Raw genomic sequence first — 19,007 nt, forward strand, 5'->3', positions numbered from 1 at the left:
CTTTTGTTTATGTATTTGTAAGTAAATGTATGCATATAAATGTATTTGTATGCAAACTTTCTATCAAACTTTAAGAATTCTTTACAAATTCATTTCCCACACAGGAGGGAGGTTCAGGTTTGACTCATCAGCTGAGCAAGGCAAAACTCCACCAAAGCTCTTATTTTCTTTATTCCCATCAATCCACTGGGCTGTTTCTGTGGCTGTGTGTAAACTACCAACTCCCAGCACAGAAAAGCTCATTTTATAAAACATTATTGGGGAGGTCAGCGGAAGTGCACACCAGGCAGGGACAGAGCCAGCCAGAGGGGTTTGTATCAATAATATGGAGAGGCTGTGGGATAAACAATGAATAAATTAAACTACTTTTAAATGACACAATGACACTTAACGTTTGTCAAGCTTTGTGTCTACTCAGCTGATGGAGGCCAATCTGCCTGTAAGCACAGGCATGGCTCTAAGCCCTCCTGGAGCCAGTGAACACCCTGAGATAACCCTGTGCCACTGGCAGGTCACTGGGGTGGGGTTTGTTCTGCCACAAATATCAGCATTTCAGAAGTTGACCTGGTCTGTGTTGGAAAACACAAAAGCTTTCACACAGGAGAACAAGGTCAGCCCACCCCACATCCTCCCTTACCACAGGTGAGATTTATAGCCCAGCCAGCCCCAAGTGCAGAGCTCCACACTGTGCACCCTTCACTGGGGTGGTGTCACTGTCACATTCTCTGAAAAACCCCTTCACCCACGATTTTCTCCTGGGAAGCTGAGGAGCCTCAGAGAAAAGGAAAACAATTCTGATCTCATTTGCTTCTCCTGTGCTGTGCTCATGTGGAATGTGTTTGGAGATTGGTTACCCACAGGTGATTGTTCCATTGGATTCTGCTGGGAGTTGTTTTCACTCTTTGGCCAATCAGGGCCAAGCTGTGTCAGGACTCTGGAAAGAGTCAGGAGTTTTCATTATTATCTTTTTAGCATTTAGTAAGTATTCTTTCTGTATTCTTTAGTGTAGTATAGTATTATTTAATATAATAGAGTATAATAAAGTGATAAATGAGCCTTCTGAGCACATGGAGTCAGATTCATCATTCCTGCCTTCGTCTGGGGAACCCCACAAATACAACAGGGTGGGAAATGGTTTCTGTTATCCCTCATTTTATCCCTCACAGCCAGAGCAGCTCCAGCAGCACAGAGTGACAATCTCCCCACAGCACAACAGCTTTGCTGGCAACCTGGGACACTCTTCCGCCCTCCAAGCCACAATCCAGGTTATTTTTTTCCCCCATTTCAATGAATCAACATGTTTCCAGTGAAAACCAGCTAAAAAAAATAAAAATGCCTCTCATGATTCCAGCTCCAACTCTGGAATCGACTCCACCTTGCCACAGAAATTTCTCTAAGAAGTTGTCTGCAGCTGCATGTGTTAAATCACACACACATCACACTACATCAAAGATATTTTGCCAGCAAGGAATACAAACCAGCAAACAGGAGATTATTTTGTGTCTTTTGGCACTTAAGGCTTGGAGAGCAGCAGAAACAGATTGCTCCCCCACCCTTTGGATACAAAATAGCTGCACGACAAATAAAACCAACCCCAAGGCCTAATTTAACTTCATGACAGTTTACAGCAAGATCATCCTGCTAGCACAGTAAAATCTGCATCAAACTGCCAGGTGTGTGTAAATATATATACACACATACATATATATATACATACATACATATATATGTGTGTGTACGTATATAGATATATGTATATCTCCATATATCTATATCCCAGTTCAGTTAATACCAATACTCTCATCCAGTTCCCATCTCCACTCATCTCTACTTCTCTGTCTCAAAAAACATCTGTCAGGAAAGCAAGAACTGGTACAGAGAAGCTAGAAGCTTGCACCACCATATATATATGTGTGTATATATATATATATATATTATATATATTTTATATATATATATATATATATATATATGCATATATGTGTATGTAGATATAGGTATGTATTTCAACATATATCTAAATTATTTCACACAGAGAGATTTTCCACTGAACAAGACACTGAGGTGGGAGGAAGGCTGGAGAACTATGCAGATAATTTTGTTTACATTTCCACTAAAAGATTTGCATTTAAGCAACAGGTTTTATTTCAGCAATACCTTCCTCACGTAATTCCCTTCTGTTTGAAAAATGTAAAATTTATTATTTGATATGCTGTGTTACAACACTGATGGATTCCTGCTTCAAAGTCCACAGAATTTAATGGATTTTTTTTTTCCATTGACCTGCTACAAATGCTGTTTCATCGCTGCTGGGACATAGGACAAGGAAAGGAGAATGAGAAAATCCACTTCCAATTCACTTTACTTTTTAAAAATACACTGCTACTTTTAAGTCTCCAATTTCAACTTGAAATAGAATCAAAAATTCAATGTCCTGAAAAATACCAAAATCCAAACATCATATGGGAATTCTTTTTATCCAACAGACAAGGGCACCACAGTTCCAACCATGCCCCATAGTTTTAGGAGAAAGGATTAGGTGTATCAGTATTAAAAACACTCTCACTGATATCTCATTTAACTGAGATCCTGCAGAATATATTCCCAGCCCAATATCTCCAGGCCTTGAGAGGATTTATCCTTCTTGTTTGTATTGCTGTATTGCATACCCATTGCAATTGAAAGAAAATGAATTTTGCTTCCCTGCAGGAAGAATCATTGGCTAAGACAGACTGAAGGATCAGATAAGAGTTTCACTTTCTATCTTTTCAACAGGGCTTTGAGTGTGACCTTTCCTAAGAGGAACAGGTACAAAGTCACTCTGCTGGACTCTGCACAATACAATAAACTTTATCTTGGAGATATCCCATAGACTTTAACCATATCTAGATTGTTCCTGTTAGAAGAGCTTAAATGATTGGAGCACTACTGTTTTAATACTGTAGTATTTTAATTGGAAAGTTTCAGTTTTTTGACTAAATAAGGGTTGCTCTTTCCTTCTGAAAAATAAAAAAAGCATACAAAAGAAAGAGTACCTGCCCATTATTTTATGCAGTAAAAAATATTCCAAACTTTCCTTTCTTACTATGATAGTATCAAATTAGTCCCTGTTACACTGCATCTGCAAAATACTGTCCCACTGGAGCAAGCTGGTGATTGGATGACAAGATTTACTCTTTCATGAATTCTGCTCAAAGGAGCAGACACTGAGTAGGTACCAAATCTGAAGAAACGCTGAAATCAAAATTAATTATTTGTGTTCAAGTCTCTTAACCTGAAAGAAAATGTTGAGTGCTGCAGTGTCAAAAAATGCCTTTGCAAGTCAAATGTCCATTTGCATTTACAGAAATGCTTTTCAACTACTGACCCAACCCCTCCATTCCAATTGCCTGGATGTATCACAGTAACTAAAGTATTAACTGAAAAGGAGAAAGTCTGTCACTGCAAGGAAGATGAGAGTGTGATTTCACAGCAGGAGGATTCACACAGTCAGGTCATTCCTAACCAGCAGTGGGGTCTCCATGAGTCATCCAGAGAACTTCACTAAATCTCAGTCATTTGTAACTATAGCATGCACAGAACACAACCTAAAATGCAATTTGAAAATAAAAAGTGGGATAAAATCCACCTTTAGAGAGAAGCACCAAAGTATTGGAAGTTAATTCTGTGCTGCTCCCCTAGGCTGAACTGCAGAAGGTTGGGTGAAGCTGCCAGCAGAGCTCCACAGTGACCAGAGCCAGCCTGAGCTCCAGGACTGTGGGGTTGTGAGGTCCCCAGGACAAGGGGAGAGATGAGAATTTGACTCCATGTTCTCAGAAGGTTGATTTATTATTTTATGATATTATATTAAAAGAAATGCTATACTAAAACTATACTAAGGAAAGAGGAAGGATACATCAGTAGGCTTAACAAGAATGCATAATAAAAACCTGTGACAGACTCAGAGTTCAACACAGCTGGCTGTGATTGGCCATTAATTAAAAACAATTCACATGTTTGGATAAACAATCTCCAGACCATGTTCAAGAGGAACAAAACATGGAGAAGCTGAGGCTTCTCACCTTTCCAGGAGAAGAAATCCTGGTGAAGGGATTTTTCAGAAAATATCACAGTGACACAGGATCTGCTGCCAACCAGGATCTGTCACCCAAACTCCTCAGCACTCCAGGCCAGGAGGACACAAATCATTCCATCAAACCTCCCCAAAGGGCCTGGGCTGAGCTCCTCATGCTTTCCATCAGGCTTCCTGGGCTCTTTTCTGTGGTACCACAGCTGCTCCTGGTTCTCTCTGTACCTTCATACCTCCCTCCTGACTCACCTTCACTTCTCATCTGGAGCTGGGGCTGGAGAATTCAACACATTGCTCCTTCTGGGGTTACATTTTCTCCCAACAGGTGGCACATAATTACATTTAATGAAATGCCTACTCTGAGATCAATCTGTGGATAGTTTCCAGGACTGGAATCCTTAAAATTGTCTTTCCTTGATAACTGCATTAAAAAAAAAAAAACCACAAAACAAACAAGCCCCACATAGCCACCAACAAAAACCAAAATTCTTAAGCATACAGATTTATCAGTTTATCTTACAAAGATGAAATCCAGCCAAATGGTCTGACAGAAGTATCTGTGGGTTAGATACCATGTACAAACATCACTGACTTTCTGTCACTTTTCTTCACACCTTTTTTCCAACATGGGGCATGGCGAGGACCTGCCTTGACCTTTTTGAAATTTGCGTTGAGGAAGAAAGGAACAAAAACCAACAGAACATCCCAAGTCCTGGAAAATACCCTAAAATCTGAAAAATGCTGCAAAAAGAGAGATTGCATTTTGCAGTTTACAGTCACAAGGAGATCACCAGAAATTGTTTACACTGATGGCACGAGAACAACAGAAGTTAAACATGCTTTAAGTGAGCTGAGGCTAAATGAGTGTCTGTGCTTTCCATGTCCAGATGGCTGCTTGCTAGAGCCTAAGGAAATGAGAAAGGGGACAATGAAAGTGCTAAACTCATAAAAACTGAGAGTCTCTAAAGGAACACATTTTGAGAAAAAGTCACTGTGATTTGCCACTTCCTTCCCCAGCCAGCTCTCACAGGCCCTGAGAGCCTAACAACCCATGACAAGATCTGCTCAAGCTCATGGACAGGTGTCCCATAATCCCCCCTCTCAGTGCAAAATCCCCCAAAAAACAAGTTAAGGAACGAAGGAGAGAAGGAAGGAAAAGCAATGTGGGTCCCCACTAGCTGTTACAAAACATCCTTCTTTTCTGTTCCAGGCAACCTGGTTTAAGAACCATTTACATGTTCAAGTTTGCTGGAAAAGGGACTCCAAGTGCAAAAACAGTTGCTGTAAAATATCTCTTCCCCTGTTCCCCACCCAATCAGGGTAGTACACATCAAACCTGCACTCTGCAGGGACAGGAGTGTGAATTTCTACCCTTGAACTCCTCAAGTGCTACAAAACCACAGCAGATATGGAGAAAGGAGAATGAACACTTCACCATGTCTCAAATATTTCTGCAATACCAACCTGAAGTGTGCCACATTCAGAGCAACCCACTGTAGCTAAAATCCACTCATGCACACCTGAGGAGACTCCTGTGCAATGGGAAGCTGTGTCTGATCAGCAGAGCATTTCTGCTTCTACCATCAACAATGACATTTCAGATCAAGCTAACTGGCATTAAGAAAAAGACCACTTCATTTGGAAACTCAGAAAATTTCTTCTAGAAATGGAGAAGCAACAAACACAGAACTGCCCAGAGTGATTTTCAGAATGGTTTTTCTTTCTTCACTCCAAATAAATCAAAGTTTGATCTTCTGATCCAACAATTCTGTGTAGGATCCAAGTTAGAAATGGCTACAGTCCAACAATCATTAAGCTGAGACCATTCATTAGTGCATGGATGATTTCTTACATGAAGTCCTGCTTCAGGAACAAGATGTTCAAAAGAGCAATTAAGAGAAAGAAAGTACTCCCAATGCAAGTATTTCTAATTTTGTCCTGAACTGACACTGGAGGATTCCTAGCAAAGCCATCTCTTCCTGTTCTCTGAAGAGCAGGCCAGAGGCAGAGTCTCAAACCAGTGGGAATCTCTTTTTATGGTGTATTTAACTGGCAGCTCAAAGATCTTTTTTCTGCTCACACAATGATTTAAACACGACAAAACCCAAAGAACTAAAATCCAGAAGAGAAACAAAATCCAAAGAACTGAACTAAAATTAAAAGGCACAACTCTAATCCTGTTTATCAGACCTCAAGTGCCCTCTCTACCAACTGAATGAATTATTACTCATTTCTGAGTAATGATTTCGTATTGTTTCAGGCTGCATTTGTGTGTCAAATTGTTTTTAAAGCTCGAGTTTGTTTTTCCTGAAGAGCTGGCATGGCAGCTAGCACAGAGCATAAATAATAAATAAATAAATAAAGCTCAGCCCTCCAGCAGCAGTGTGAAAGGCAAGGAGGGTGGAGGAGACAGAAGTGCAGCAGTGCCAGCCCAGAGCCCAGTGACCCCAAACTGGAGCTCAGCAGACCCATGGGTGATCCATCTGCTGACCCACAGGCAGTAAAAAGGCTCTGGGGGGAGTTCAGAGCTGTTTACTGCTGCTGATATTTAATGCCCTGGCAGGGGAGGGAGAGCAGAGAGGAATTCACCTTCAGGCATCAGCAGGACAGGTTCATGTGCCACTGGGGAGGGCTGTGCCAAGGCCAGCCTATAAAAGAGGTGATGAAAGGAGCAGAATGTGCCAGCAGATCTCAGGGTGCTGCTGTGTGCCACTGCAGGCTGCCCAGAAAGTCCCCTCCTCTTAAGGCAACCAATACTGGGAGAGAATATATTTATATATATATATGATATTTTATATATTATCATATATAAATATAATTATATTTTATTATAATTACAATTATATCTATATATGATAATATATTAATATATTCTATTTATATATTATAATTATATAAATTATAATTATTATAATGATATTCTAATTATATACATTATACTATAAATATTATATTAAAATTATATAAATCTATATAGACCTTAAAATATTTTTTTAAAATTTAAATGTATTATTTAAATTTTAATATAAAAATTATATTATATAGAAATTATATAAAAATTCTATATTGCATTATAAAAACATATTCTTTTATATAAATTATAATAGTTTGCTAGCTATCTATAGCTGTCTGATTAAACACATGAATTTAACCTTTTAGCTTTCCATTTTGCCCATTTAATATGTTAACTACAGACACATATCCAGGCTTGGTGGTGGGGTTGGGGTTTTTTCTGCTGTCATCTTTGGGCATAGGCTGTTTAGATTTCCTTTTTCCTTTATTTTTCCTTTGTAATTCAACATTTGAGGGATCTTGTTAGTCTTTTCCCTGCTTCCCATTCCTTTCAAACTTGAATTTGTTTCATGTGTCTCCAGCTCTGGGAAAGTTGCAGATTGGCAAAGTAACAACAGCTTTCCCCTTCATGCCTTTCTAAAACATGTGTATCAGCAATTTGAGTGGTTTGGGCTTTTTTAAAACAAAGTAAGATAAAAATTAAAAGTAATTTTTTTTTCTCCCCCAGGAAACTGATACAGAAAATATTTGGGTTTGTTTGGCTTTTCTTCTTTTTTTTTTGGCCAGAAAGCTGTTTGTTCTGAAAGTTATCTGTGCATCCAGCAACATGCCACAAGCAAAAGAGATTCTGATATGGAAACATTGATTAGAAATACTGATATTCTTCCTGTTTCCTCTCCATTACTTTTACAGTAAAAACTTCAACTTGTACTGCAATCACTACACATCAATATTTGGAAGACTGCTTTGTTGCCATAATATTAAAACATATGCCCTACAATTAATTTTAATACATTGAAATATTATTTTTGGATGTGTTAGACATGCATTTATCTCCAAAGAGCTCAGATGAAATTAAGCTGAAGTTATTTACACATGAGAAAACTCAACAGAGCTGTGTGGGAGTCAGACCCCCATGAATGGGACAGACAGTGAGTATCACATCTTTGCTCCATATTGGAATTGTTCAGTAAAAACAACAAACCAACCTGTGACCATGAAAACTGTTTTAAAGCAAGAAAACAACTCTAGAACTTTATGTTTTGTAATTGCTACAGACCACAAAATCCACTTCAAGAAGAAACACCAATGAAAGCCAACACAATCCCATGGAACTTCTCTGTTTTGAAAAAAAGAAATTTTTGGAGAACATTCACTGGCACACTTCCAAGCAGCTCTCACTGCAAAAACTGATGTATACTTTGACAGTGATAGTAAAGACAGAATTTTGTTCTAAACATCTCTTTCCTCCTCAGGGTGATGTAGCCTCATGTTATACAGAATAAAAGAAATGACAGCAACAAGTTTAGCTCGTGGAAATGCAAGTGTATATTCCAGTTTAGGGTCTGAAGGGTGATGGGGAATACACTGATAAAATACAGAGGGGAAAAAAATTAGCTGGGAAACTGGAAAGGTCTCTTCACCCTGCAGAGCACCTACAACAACAGTGCCTTAGAATGCTGCTGAACCATCAGGAGGATGTGAAGAGACCTTTTTTCACCATTTGTCCTGGCTTTGCATGGGAGGAATTCAGGGAAGTTGTGGAGGGAGGAGAAGTGTTCTGAAGGGTTTGTTTTGATTCTTACTACTTTTTTTTTAGTTTTAGTTGCTGTTTCTCACCATCACAGCAGAAGATGCAGGACAAGAAGAAGAAGAACAGGACACGCCCAGATTCCTCCATCTTGCCTCCTGAACCCCCATTCTAAAACCCCAAAATTCTACTTTTTCACCCTGTGACAAATTAACTATCATTCTACTCAAACTCTTGTGACTTGTAAATCTTCACACAAAGTTGATATTTTTTTCCATGGACTAAAATTGAAGGCACGGGTGGTTTTGACTCTGTGCCAAGGTTTCTGAGCCCCTTGCCAGGGTCTTGAATCACCCAGAGCAGCCAGAGGAATGTCCTGGGTCCCAACAGCTGTTAACAACATTTCCTTTACACCCTTTTAAAGTTTTGAGCCTGCTTTGCCTTTCCCCTAATCCTGTCTCCAGCAGGAAGTGATTGGCCAGCACTGAAGCCACCACAGTCACTGGTGCACTGGCTGGCAAATCTAAAAATTGGTGAAATCTCTAATTGCTGAACCAAAACCACTACACCATGCCAGCAAATTTTTACTTAGAACTTTACCTTTCCACAACATCCTCTCCATTCCAGCAGGTTGAGCTGTCTCTCATCACCAGGTCTCCATCACAAAGCCTTTCTGCTATGGAGGCATAAAAGGTTCTGGACCTCTTCATGTAACTGATGAACTCTCTGCAAGGCAGGAAGAGCACATTTAACAACACAACAGCACACTCAGCACTCAGTTAAACCCCCGGTCAGCCCAACCCTCAATCACATCAAGGCTTTATAAAATAAGTAATATGAATTAATTTCTACTTCTAGTGTGTTTTTACTCCTTATAAATCATCCAGTTTTACTTAGTCTGGTGTCAATACAGATAATTACTCACCTAAAGGGTGCTTTTAACACACGGTGGTAATGTGTCTCTCACTAAATCTGACAAAAGGCTTCACCTACTCTTTATAAACAGATTAAAAAACACTGAGAAAACATCATCATGAAAGGCATGGCCAGTACAGACAGTGTATTTCTGATGGCTGTCTATGGAAAAATGCCTTGAGGGCAAACTGCTGCCTCTTTTATAATCTGATTATACCTGTAACATATACCTGGCTGAGGTAGCCATAAAAACAAACCAAAATAACAAGTGTTAATTCAGCACCATGAGGAATTACCTGCTGCTCTGCTTTAGAAGGCCCTTTTGGTGTGCTACAAGGTTCAGGACCCAGACTGAGCTGGAGCCATGCTTGAGCTCTGTGCCTGTCTCAGAGCTCCCCTGGGGAGCCCAAAGGACTCCTCCTGCTTTGCAGTGTTTGAGGCACTGGAGAGGAGCCTGGGGCACAGCACAAAGCAGGCAGGATTCAAACAACACCCAGGACCACTGGGAAAGCTCTATCCCTGCCATCTCTCCCCACAGCTATCTTTATACCTTCTTTATACCATCTCAAAAGCCTTTAACCATCCCATTCACCTTCTGTGATGAAATCCTGCTCTAGATAAATCAGTCATCTCATGCTCCTAAGAAACTAACTTAGCCTAATAGAGCAGGAAAGCTGGGATTTAAAGCAAAGAAAAAGCAGGAATTTAGGGGCTTACAAAGAGGTAATCAGCATTCCTACCTCTTGAGTACCAACTTACAAATATGAGCTCTGAGTATTCCTAGAGTAAAGCCAGGCCCAGCCAGAACAACCCAAGAGGATCAGTTCCAAAAGGAAGCACAGATGCCAAGGATTTTACAGGTTCTAAATCAGAGTCTTCTTTGAAAGAGGAAACCAGCACCCTTTTAGGAGCCTAAAGCTTGCCCTACTCAGCTCACCCCTAGAGGTTTAAACTCCTTTGCCTCCTCAGCAGAGTGGGGCTCTGACATTTCAAAGCAGTGCCTTAGCAAATGCAGAATTCTCTGTTTCAACTCCCAGTCTTACTGTGTGAAAATATTTACTTTTCATCATTATGAAACTGAACACACTAGGGGAGAAAATGTAGAGTTTCCCAGTGTCCCACAATGTAAAAAATCAAAAGTGTCCCAGCTGGAGGTGAGCTAGGTGTAGAGACAACAAAGGATGTCACCTTGTTTTCATTCTTACCGAGAGATTTTTTTCAAACTTCTTGATTTGTCATTCTTTGAAGCTTTCAGAGGCAGAGAACTGGAATAGGCCAGGGAGAATAAGCATCAATCAGGAGAGGTTGGGGAGTAGGGGAGAAGCAGGAATTCAGGCAAATGAGGAAAAGAAATGAAAAACAAAAGAGAAAAGCAAAAATTATTTGAAGGAAAGGTCATCAAGCACATGCATAGGACAATATAAGAAAATAAATAAGGAGGAAAACTATCATGAGACTTTTGCCAAGTATACATGCAATCAAAAATGTCAATTCAATACTGGAAAAAAAGTACAACTGAGACTATTTGTCACAATCATTTTCAAGTAAGAGCAGAATTACAAATGCAGTGCACGCAGCAGAAAGCTGAAAATAAATTCAGTGGTACTTAAATTAAGTGTAACTGATACCAAATGGAAGGGCTGTAAATACATGAAGCTGTGCAAGAAAACAATGGCAAACAGTTTAGGATGGGAACCATGGGAAGGGGGATACAAACCAGTAGCATTCATGTTCTGGTACACAGAGCAATTTACTGCCTGTTAATAAATAATATAAATACAGGTATTTTTTGCTGTTCTGGGACTGCACCACTGAAAAAAACACCCAACTCTGCAAAACTGGAGACACAGACTTTCAGGCTACAGTGGAGGAAGAACTGTGGCAATAACCCTGGTGACTATTTCATGTTCTTACTGGAGAGAGCAGCCTGAGGACACGCAGAGGAGGCAGCTCTGCCCACACAGCTCTGGCACTGATGGCAGGAGTGGCCACAGGACAGGAGGGACCTGCCCTGGCCATCAGGTGAGTGGCACCTGCCTGCAGGAATTCCAACACAGCCACTCAAAAAAACAAATGAAAATTTGTAACAGGGACAATCTGAATCAACTGAAACTTCAGCCCTGGCCAGTGGTTCATGTGCATCTGACATTAATAATCTGGTTTGTACTAGCACTTGATTACTCAAATGTTAATAAAATCATGTGATGTCTGACCCAACCAATAGTTTATTTTAAATGAAATAGATATTATTGACTCTAAACATTCCCAAAGGAATTACTAAATTGTTGATTTAAAAGATCTGCAAATTCATGGCATAAAGAATTCCCAACAAAATAAAATTTCAACGCCTTCTTTCTCCACTCAGGGACCTAATATGTTGTAGTTCTTTGTTAAAGATGTTTTCTATACAGCTCTGTAAGCAGTCAGTGTTTGGTGGTTTGAAATGTTCCATGGAGCAGAGATGCTAAAGGCAGGTATTCAACTTTGCTGGGAGACCAGACCCTGAGCAGAACAGTTCTTTGTGCTGAACTCAGCAATAACATTCCAATTTACTGAGATTCTCTACATGCCATTTCCATTCCCTGGACCATCATATGGTTTCAATTTTCTTGTCATCTCTATTACATGTTAGAGTAACCTCCACATTAAAAAAATGACTCCAGCAGCAATGCTGCCAGTTTCAGTTAATCCCTGGCTACGATTGTGTAATGGTAAAAAAAAAAATAATAATCAATTTTATGCTTTCCAGTTTAACCATAGGAAATGGTTTCTTGCAAGATCATGCAACATTTATTCAAGTTTCAGCTTCTTTCATTATTGTCCCTGACACTTAAGTGATGCATACCAAAAAATATGCAGGAATGGAATGCAGAGTAAAATCAAGAGAGATGGGAAATCTCCCAGGAACTCATGAGAGTCAAGAGGAGAAGAAAAGGGTTCAACTACTGCAAAAGAGGATGCAGTTGCTGTGTGCAGCCCTTGCAGATGTGGCTCTGCAGCAGAGTGGAGGGTGAGGAGGGCTGGCTGCAGCCAGACCCCAAACACCTCCCCTGAAGAACCAGCTCAGGCCAAGGGACACCATTTAACAATGTCCCCCCCTGTCCTGCAGCAGCAGCCCTGCCTCTGCTCCACAGCTGAAACCAGAGGTTCTCCAGCTCCTCAGAAAAGGAGCCTGATCCTCCCCATGGCCTAGCAGAGACTCAGCACCCCTGGAGCAAACACCCACCTGCAGCTCTCTGGCACTGGGGCTCTGAGGGCACCTCTGAGCACGTTCTACACTACACAGGAGAGGCCACTTGGTTTGGTTTCTCCTCCACAGAGGTTCTCTCTGAGCTCAGGAATGCTCTGACACATAAGGGAAGAAGCCACAGCTTTTCTGTTTACTTGGGGAGTGTTGGCTCATTCCTTCTCTTTCTCCTCCTTACCCTGAAAGGCTGGAGTCAGTGCCAGCCTCCCCTTGAATTACAGGATCACTGGAAGGATGTGCACCAGTCAGACCTCCAGACAGACTCAGCAGGCCAGGGTGACCCTGCACCTGACCTGACAGCAGCTGACATTACTGCTCTCCCTTCCTCAGCATCACCAGAAGGAGGGGCTTCACAAGAGATTCATGTAATTACTCTCATCATCTGGTTCCCCTGGAGCAATTTTCTGTCACTCTAAGTGCATTTTACACAACCCACTGCAGAAATTATTTAACCCATGTATTACAGATTTTTATTACCTTAAATTGATTTTTTATTGATATCATATGTGGTTAAATGATGAAGAATGAACAACACAGTGATGCAGCCAACCACTGTGTCTTTCACTCTATGGTTTCACAATTGTTTCCAAGAAGCAGAAGTACAAGCTTCAGGCAATGTGTTTTATAGGAAGTTGTGGAGAATAGCTTCAGATTTTCCACTTCTTACTATTTATGGCATATTTCCATCATTCATTTTTGGTGCACAGGCCCTCCACAATACCTATCAACACTGTAATTCAATAATTTTTCATGCTAATTATATAAGCAGGGACTTAGTTTAGATTTTTTTGGATAAATTAATTTTCAGTGCGCAGACCAATTCTAGCAAACTTTCTAATTTAGTGCACATTATTTTCTTTTCCATCTACAAGCCTTCCATTTTAAAAGGTCAATATCCAAATAATTCTGGATGGTTGGGAAGGGGAGCAAGCAGATCATCATGTGAGAAAGAGCAGCTTTCATGCTATTGAAGACACAAATCTGCAACTTCTTAAGAGATCACCTGTTGACAGGTTGCAGTTCTGGCTTTTGGGCTGCCTGTGCTAAGCCCCAGCCAAGTCAGTGACTTACACAGAAGATGGCCCAGGGCTCTGTGCTGTCAAAAGCCTATTTCAATAATTGTACTACAACTGTTCTTTGGATTTTTGTTGCTGAAGTTATTAATTTAATTTCTGTAATGCTCCCTTTTTCTGATTTGCATGGTAAAAATTGATTAACTCCAAGCACTAGCATAAACTGTTATGGTTTGCCTTTCAATTACAAAAGAATAAAAAATTATCACTATCACTCAAAACACTTTGCTTGCTGTTATTACTTTTATCTTTTAAAACAGTCTTTGTTCCATTCATGCAAGCTGAGAATTAAACCAGAAATGGATAAAAATCTCATGTTCACAACTGAAACGCCAGAACCCAGACAGTGGAAATTTTAACATTTTACAATTTTAAACATTGCTTAAGTCATCCACTTACCCAACAGAGATACACACAGGCTGCCTGGGCAGTTTAATGCTGCTTTTGGACAGAGGTAAGCCCAGCACAACTCCACTGATGGAGCTGTTCCAGATTAACTCTGCTCGTACAGAGGACAAGGTGCCAGCCAGAAACAGGCACTGGGAGTTTATGGGCAGTTGGTCTGACATCTACTCGTGTATTGTGAGTGGGATTGTGAAAAAATCCTCTCCTAGAATGTAGAGAAGGAGCTACACAAGGTAAAGTGAGAGAAGAACTCAGGAGATGTGGGAGCAGGGACACTCCTGTCCAGCCCAGTGGCAGTGCTCAGCTGTAGGTGTCTCACATGGGGCACAGCTGAAGAACAGGAGCCAAGAAGGACACAAGAAGCCTAAAAAGCTCCTTCAGCTCTTTGTTATGCAACCAATCAAGGAGATTCCAAAGGATTTTATCACTCCTGCCCAGTCCAGGGCAATCAGGGACTGACTTGGTGTGAGGGCAATGGATTTCTCCTTTTCACCCCTTCCCCCTTCTGCCCCTGGGTAAGCTCATGTCCTTACAAGCCTGGGCAGTTACATTTTAAGTGCTTTAGACTCAGCTGTGGAAATCAGTTACCTCAGACTCTGTAGAGGAAAAGCTTTCACCATTTCCACTGAAAGATTCTGGAAATAACAAACCCCTTGGTGTTAAGCAATGCTACCAAGCCTTGCCTTTCTTGGAGAGACCCACAATGTGAGCCACCTGTGTGGTGTCACCTGTGTGACTGCCAGGGGTGGCAGTGGCTGGACAGCACACAGAGGAGGTGGCAGAGCTGTGGCTTTGCCTTGAACAGTGCCAAGAACCAACAGCACAAATGATGAGCTGAGGGTTTGTTTCAAAGCAATTGCAGCGCAGGGTTACCTTCTCCTGTTGTTCAGGCTGGTGTGAGCTATCACAAATGTCTGGGTTCCAGTCACCTCCTTCACTGGCACAATACTGGCTGATGACAGGTTCCCTTCTTGCTGTTTGGGCTGTCCACACACTTTATCAACCTGTGAGAAAGGGAGGGAAAGTGAAACAGGATGTGAGTGAAAAAAAAAAGGATTTCCAACCCCCCAAAGTCTGCCTGTTCCCTGCAGTCTGTGTTCACTGCACGAGATACTGTGAAAGGATTCTTCTTTCAAGCCAGTGGGAACAAGTGCCTTGCAAAGAAGGACCAAATTCCATGGCAGGGCAAAGAACAGCAGAAAGTCAGCAGTCATGGATTTCCCAGTGGCTACCTGCACTACAGCACACTTGGAAAGGCTGAAATAGTGACTGATGAAGTATTGGCAAGCTGAACTTTGATTTAGAAACATAGCTGGAGCTCAAAGTTACACTGATTTTGGTGGAACTTCTGCCTCATGCATGAAAAGCAGAGTCTATCCAGAGTTTGAAGGGCTTGTAATCAGCAGATAACCAATTCTTCCAGCCTGTAACCAGGCCATCTAACATCACTCAGTCCTCACTGCCCCTCCTGAAGCCTCTCCCAGGGATTTAGTATCAGTCCAGGAGAAAGCAAGCTGGTGTTTATCCTTTGTGCACTGTGGATCTGACACTGCTCGTGTATCCTGACACATTTATTTGCTGTAACAGCTTTAAGTGACAGGAGGAAGACAAGTCCCTTCCCTTTCTAATCCACCAATGTGGATTTACCCTGTGATGTTTTACCCACACTTAAATCCCCAAGCAAACACAAAGAGACCACAAAGGGAATCCTGCTCTGGCCATGGTACCACCAAAGACCTGAATCACAGAGAATCCACCATCCCACAGAGCCCTGGGCTTGGTACCCCTTCCTCAAGGTCCCACAGCAACCAGCCAGGGGGAGATGGATTCTGACTGCCCTGGGCCCTTTCCTGCAGCCCAGAACCTCATGAGTCTGCTGAGTGTTCCACCCACAGGTGTCACCACGATATTTCCTGAAAAATCCCTTCATCAGGATTTCTCCTGCTGGCAAGATGAGAGTCTCAGTTTCTCGGTGCATTTTCTCAAACTACCTTAATTGTGCCATGTGAATAGATAGCAGCATAGTTTTCATTTTCTCAGATCTCATCCCTTCTGACCTCTCCAGAGGTCACTGTCTCAGCCTGAGGACTTGGGGCTTTTTTATTATTATTATTATGTTTTGCTCCTCTGGAATGTGATTTGGATAATGGTTTACCCAGCATGTGAATTGTTTTTAATTAATGACCACTCCCAGTCCAGCTGTGTCAGACTCTGACTCAGTCAGAGTTTTTATTATTCATTCTTGTGAAGCCTTCTGATGTCTCCTTTTTCTTTCTTTAGTATAGTTTTAGTATAGCATTTTCATATAATATAATATAATATAATATAATATAATATAATATAATATAATATAATATAATATAATATAATATAATATAATATAATATAATATAATATAATATAATATAATATAATATAATATAATATAATATAATATAATATAATATAATATATCAGCCTTCTGAGAACTTGGGAGTCAATTCTCCTCTCTCACCTCGTCCTGGGGACCCACAACACCACAACACACAGGTGACTTCAGGTAACTTTTCTGTCCCTTTGCACCACTATCACACAGATGTCAGCACCAGCACAGGACAATTTTCTCTGCCTTAGCCCATTTCTTCCAGGAGAACCACAATTATGTGAAGCTAAGCCATCCTCCTCTGAAAAAACAAACAATGTGCAGAACTGGAAGTTCTGTAGGCATGACAGTGACAGTCAGCTTTGGTTGTTTGATTTCCAGCCCAGACCAGTGTAATATGCTGTGAAGAAGCTAAAACTGCAGCAGTTGGGTGGAACAGACTGGATTAATCCTGACACATCTCCAGCAGCAGGCTGGGAGCCAGCTGCCTCACTCAACACCAGGCACTGCTCTGGTCTCACCAGGGACTACTGCAGTACTGGTTTAAAATCCAGCTTTGGGAAACCAAATAGTCCATTCCAGTCCCTTCTAAACTTATGAAAAGGAATAAAAACACTCTATGCAAATGAAAATACCAAACAAAAAAGCCTTTTGAACCCTTTAGAGCTGGACAGAGGGTGTAACACAGCTGCAGCACATTCCTGCACAGGATGATTTCTCCCCTGCACCCCAGGCTGCCCAGGTCCCCTGCACCACACAGACCCCAACTCCCAGCAAAGCTCTCTGCAAAATCCATCTCAGATTTCATCATGTCACTAAAGTTCATGGCTTCAAATTACATACACCTCAAACCTTGTCACTGTGCATCTGAGAAGGTTTTTACCAACTCAAATCAGAGTGGTTTGCAAAAGCAATGTGGTTCTCATATACATGACCAATGGAGAACTCCCAAGTTTCTTGTTTTTCCTGAAAGAAGATTCAAAGATACTGAAGTCATCATTTCTGTTGTGAATCAACAGTTTAAGCATCCAACTGAAAACACCAACTTTGTTTTGATTGGAATTTTTGATACTATAGGAATGACTCTTTAGATTGCCCAGGTTTCACTATTTCCTATGCCAAACCTCTGCTTCAGGGCTTGCTTTTTAAGCAGTACTAACAGTTTCCAGCATATCAAACAAAACCACACATATTTGATGGAAAAAAAAAATTCTCAGTGGAAGATTTTAACCAGTTCTACTCCATTAAGAATAAAGTTGTTAAATGAAAGGGCCAACCACACTTCTTTTGTCACACAGGCCTTTCAGTGCCATTCTCAGCCCAGCTGCCCCAGCTGGTGCCAGGCCAGGCAGTCCCAGAAGCCCCTCTTGGGGGGTTATCGCTGTTCCCATATTTGTTTCAGATTCTGAATGAGTTAAACAGAAATCTGACTTTTAATTTATTTCTTTGAATGTGGGCTAGTTTTCCCATCTCTCCAACGTGTATTTCTCTGCAAAATAACACAGAAAAGCCTGAATTTTACCAGCTAACTTGAGCAGACACAAAGCTGATGGCACAAATGGGAACACTCATGTATGAAAAACCATCTCAACTTCCAGATGGGTCATTTATAAAAAAATAAGGGAGTGTTGTGTAAATTGAAAGGCATTGAGGCACAACATAAAAAATCCAAAAAGGTGTTTTCTGGAACTGCAACATCTGCAATCTCCTGCCACAAGTTCCCTGTGTGTTAACAGTGAAAACCACAGAGCTTCCTCCCATCCTAAGGGCACCACAGAACTCACTGCCAGTTTAACCCTGCGCTCCTGAATCAACCACCACCCACAGGAAAATCAGTGCACCTGGAAATGGGGACTGGAATGTCAAATTATTCATCATTTTTAAATTAATTTATTTTAAAATTAAATTTATTTAAATTTGATTTTAAATTAGTTTATTTTGCTCATCCTAGTTTCAAGGTGAAGGACTAGGAATAATCAGCAATCAACATATAGAATGACTGAGCCCATTTCTTGGATTTTTAAACTTAAAATAAATCTGCCAGTCTTAAATTAAAAACTGACAGAAAATCATCCCTCATTAATGGCAGGACCCTCATGTCATTCCTCTGCACTGCCAGTTTAACCCAGAGCTCCTGAATCAAGCCTCAGCACCCACAGCAAATTCAGTGTCCTTGGAAATGGGGACTGGAATGTCAAATTAATTAATAATTTTTAAAATTAATTAACTTAAAAACTAATTATTTTAAAATTAAATTTATTTAAATTCAATTTTAAATTAATTACTTTTTTTTAAAATCCTAATTTTAAGGTGTAGGACTAGGAATAATCAGGAATCAACATAAAGAATGACTGAGCCCATTTCTTGGATTTTTAAACTTAAAATAAGTCTGC

At 40.7% G+C, this 19,007-nt stretch overlaps 1 protein-coding gene across 2 annotated transcripts in view; it reads right to left on the reverse strand.

The window, feature by feature from the left end:
- Positions 1–19,007, reverse strand: part of LOC136560524 (glypican-5-like) — a 378,454-nt gene that overhangs the window by 236,882 nt on the left and 122,565 nt on the right. Inside the window, exons 4-6 of one of the 2 annotated variants that reach the window (XM_066556401.1) lie at positions 15,126–15,256; positions 10,733–10,792; positions 9,213–9,338 (exon numbers count right to left, since the gene is read on the reverse strand). In XM_066556401.1, coding sequence (XP_066412498.1) covers positions 9,213–9,338; positions 10,733–10,792; positions 15,126–15,256 — 317 coding nt within the window. The remainder of the gene's footprint in view (positions 1–9,212; positions 9,339–10,732; positions 10,793–15,125; positions 15,257–19,007) is intronic. The other variant, XM_066556402.1, reaches the window with a different exon arrangement.

This window comes from Molothrus aeneus, chromosome 10 (assembly GCF_037042795.1).
Source record: "Molothrus aeneus isolate 106 chromosome 10, BPBGC_Maene_1.0, whole genome shotgun sequence".
NCBI classification, from domain to species: domain Eukaryota; kingdom Metazoa; phylum Chordata; class Aves; order Passeriformes; family Icteridae; genus Molothrus; species Molothrus aeneus.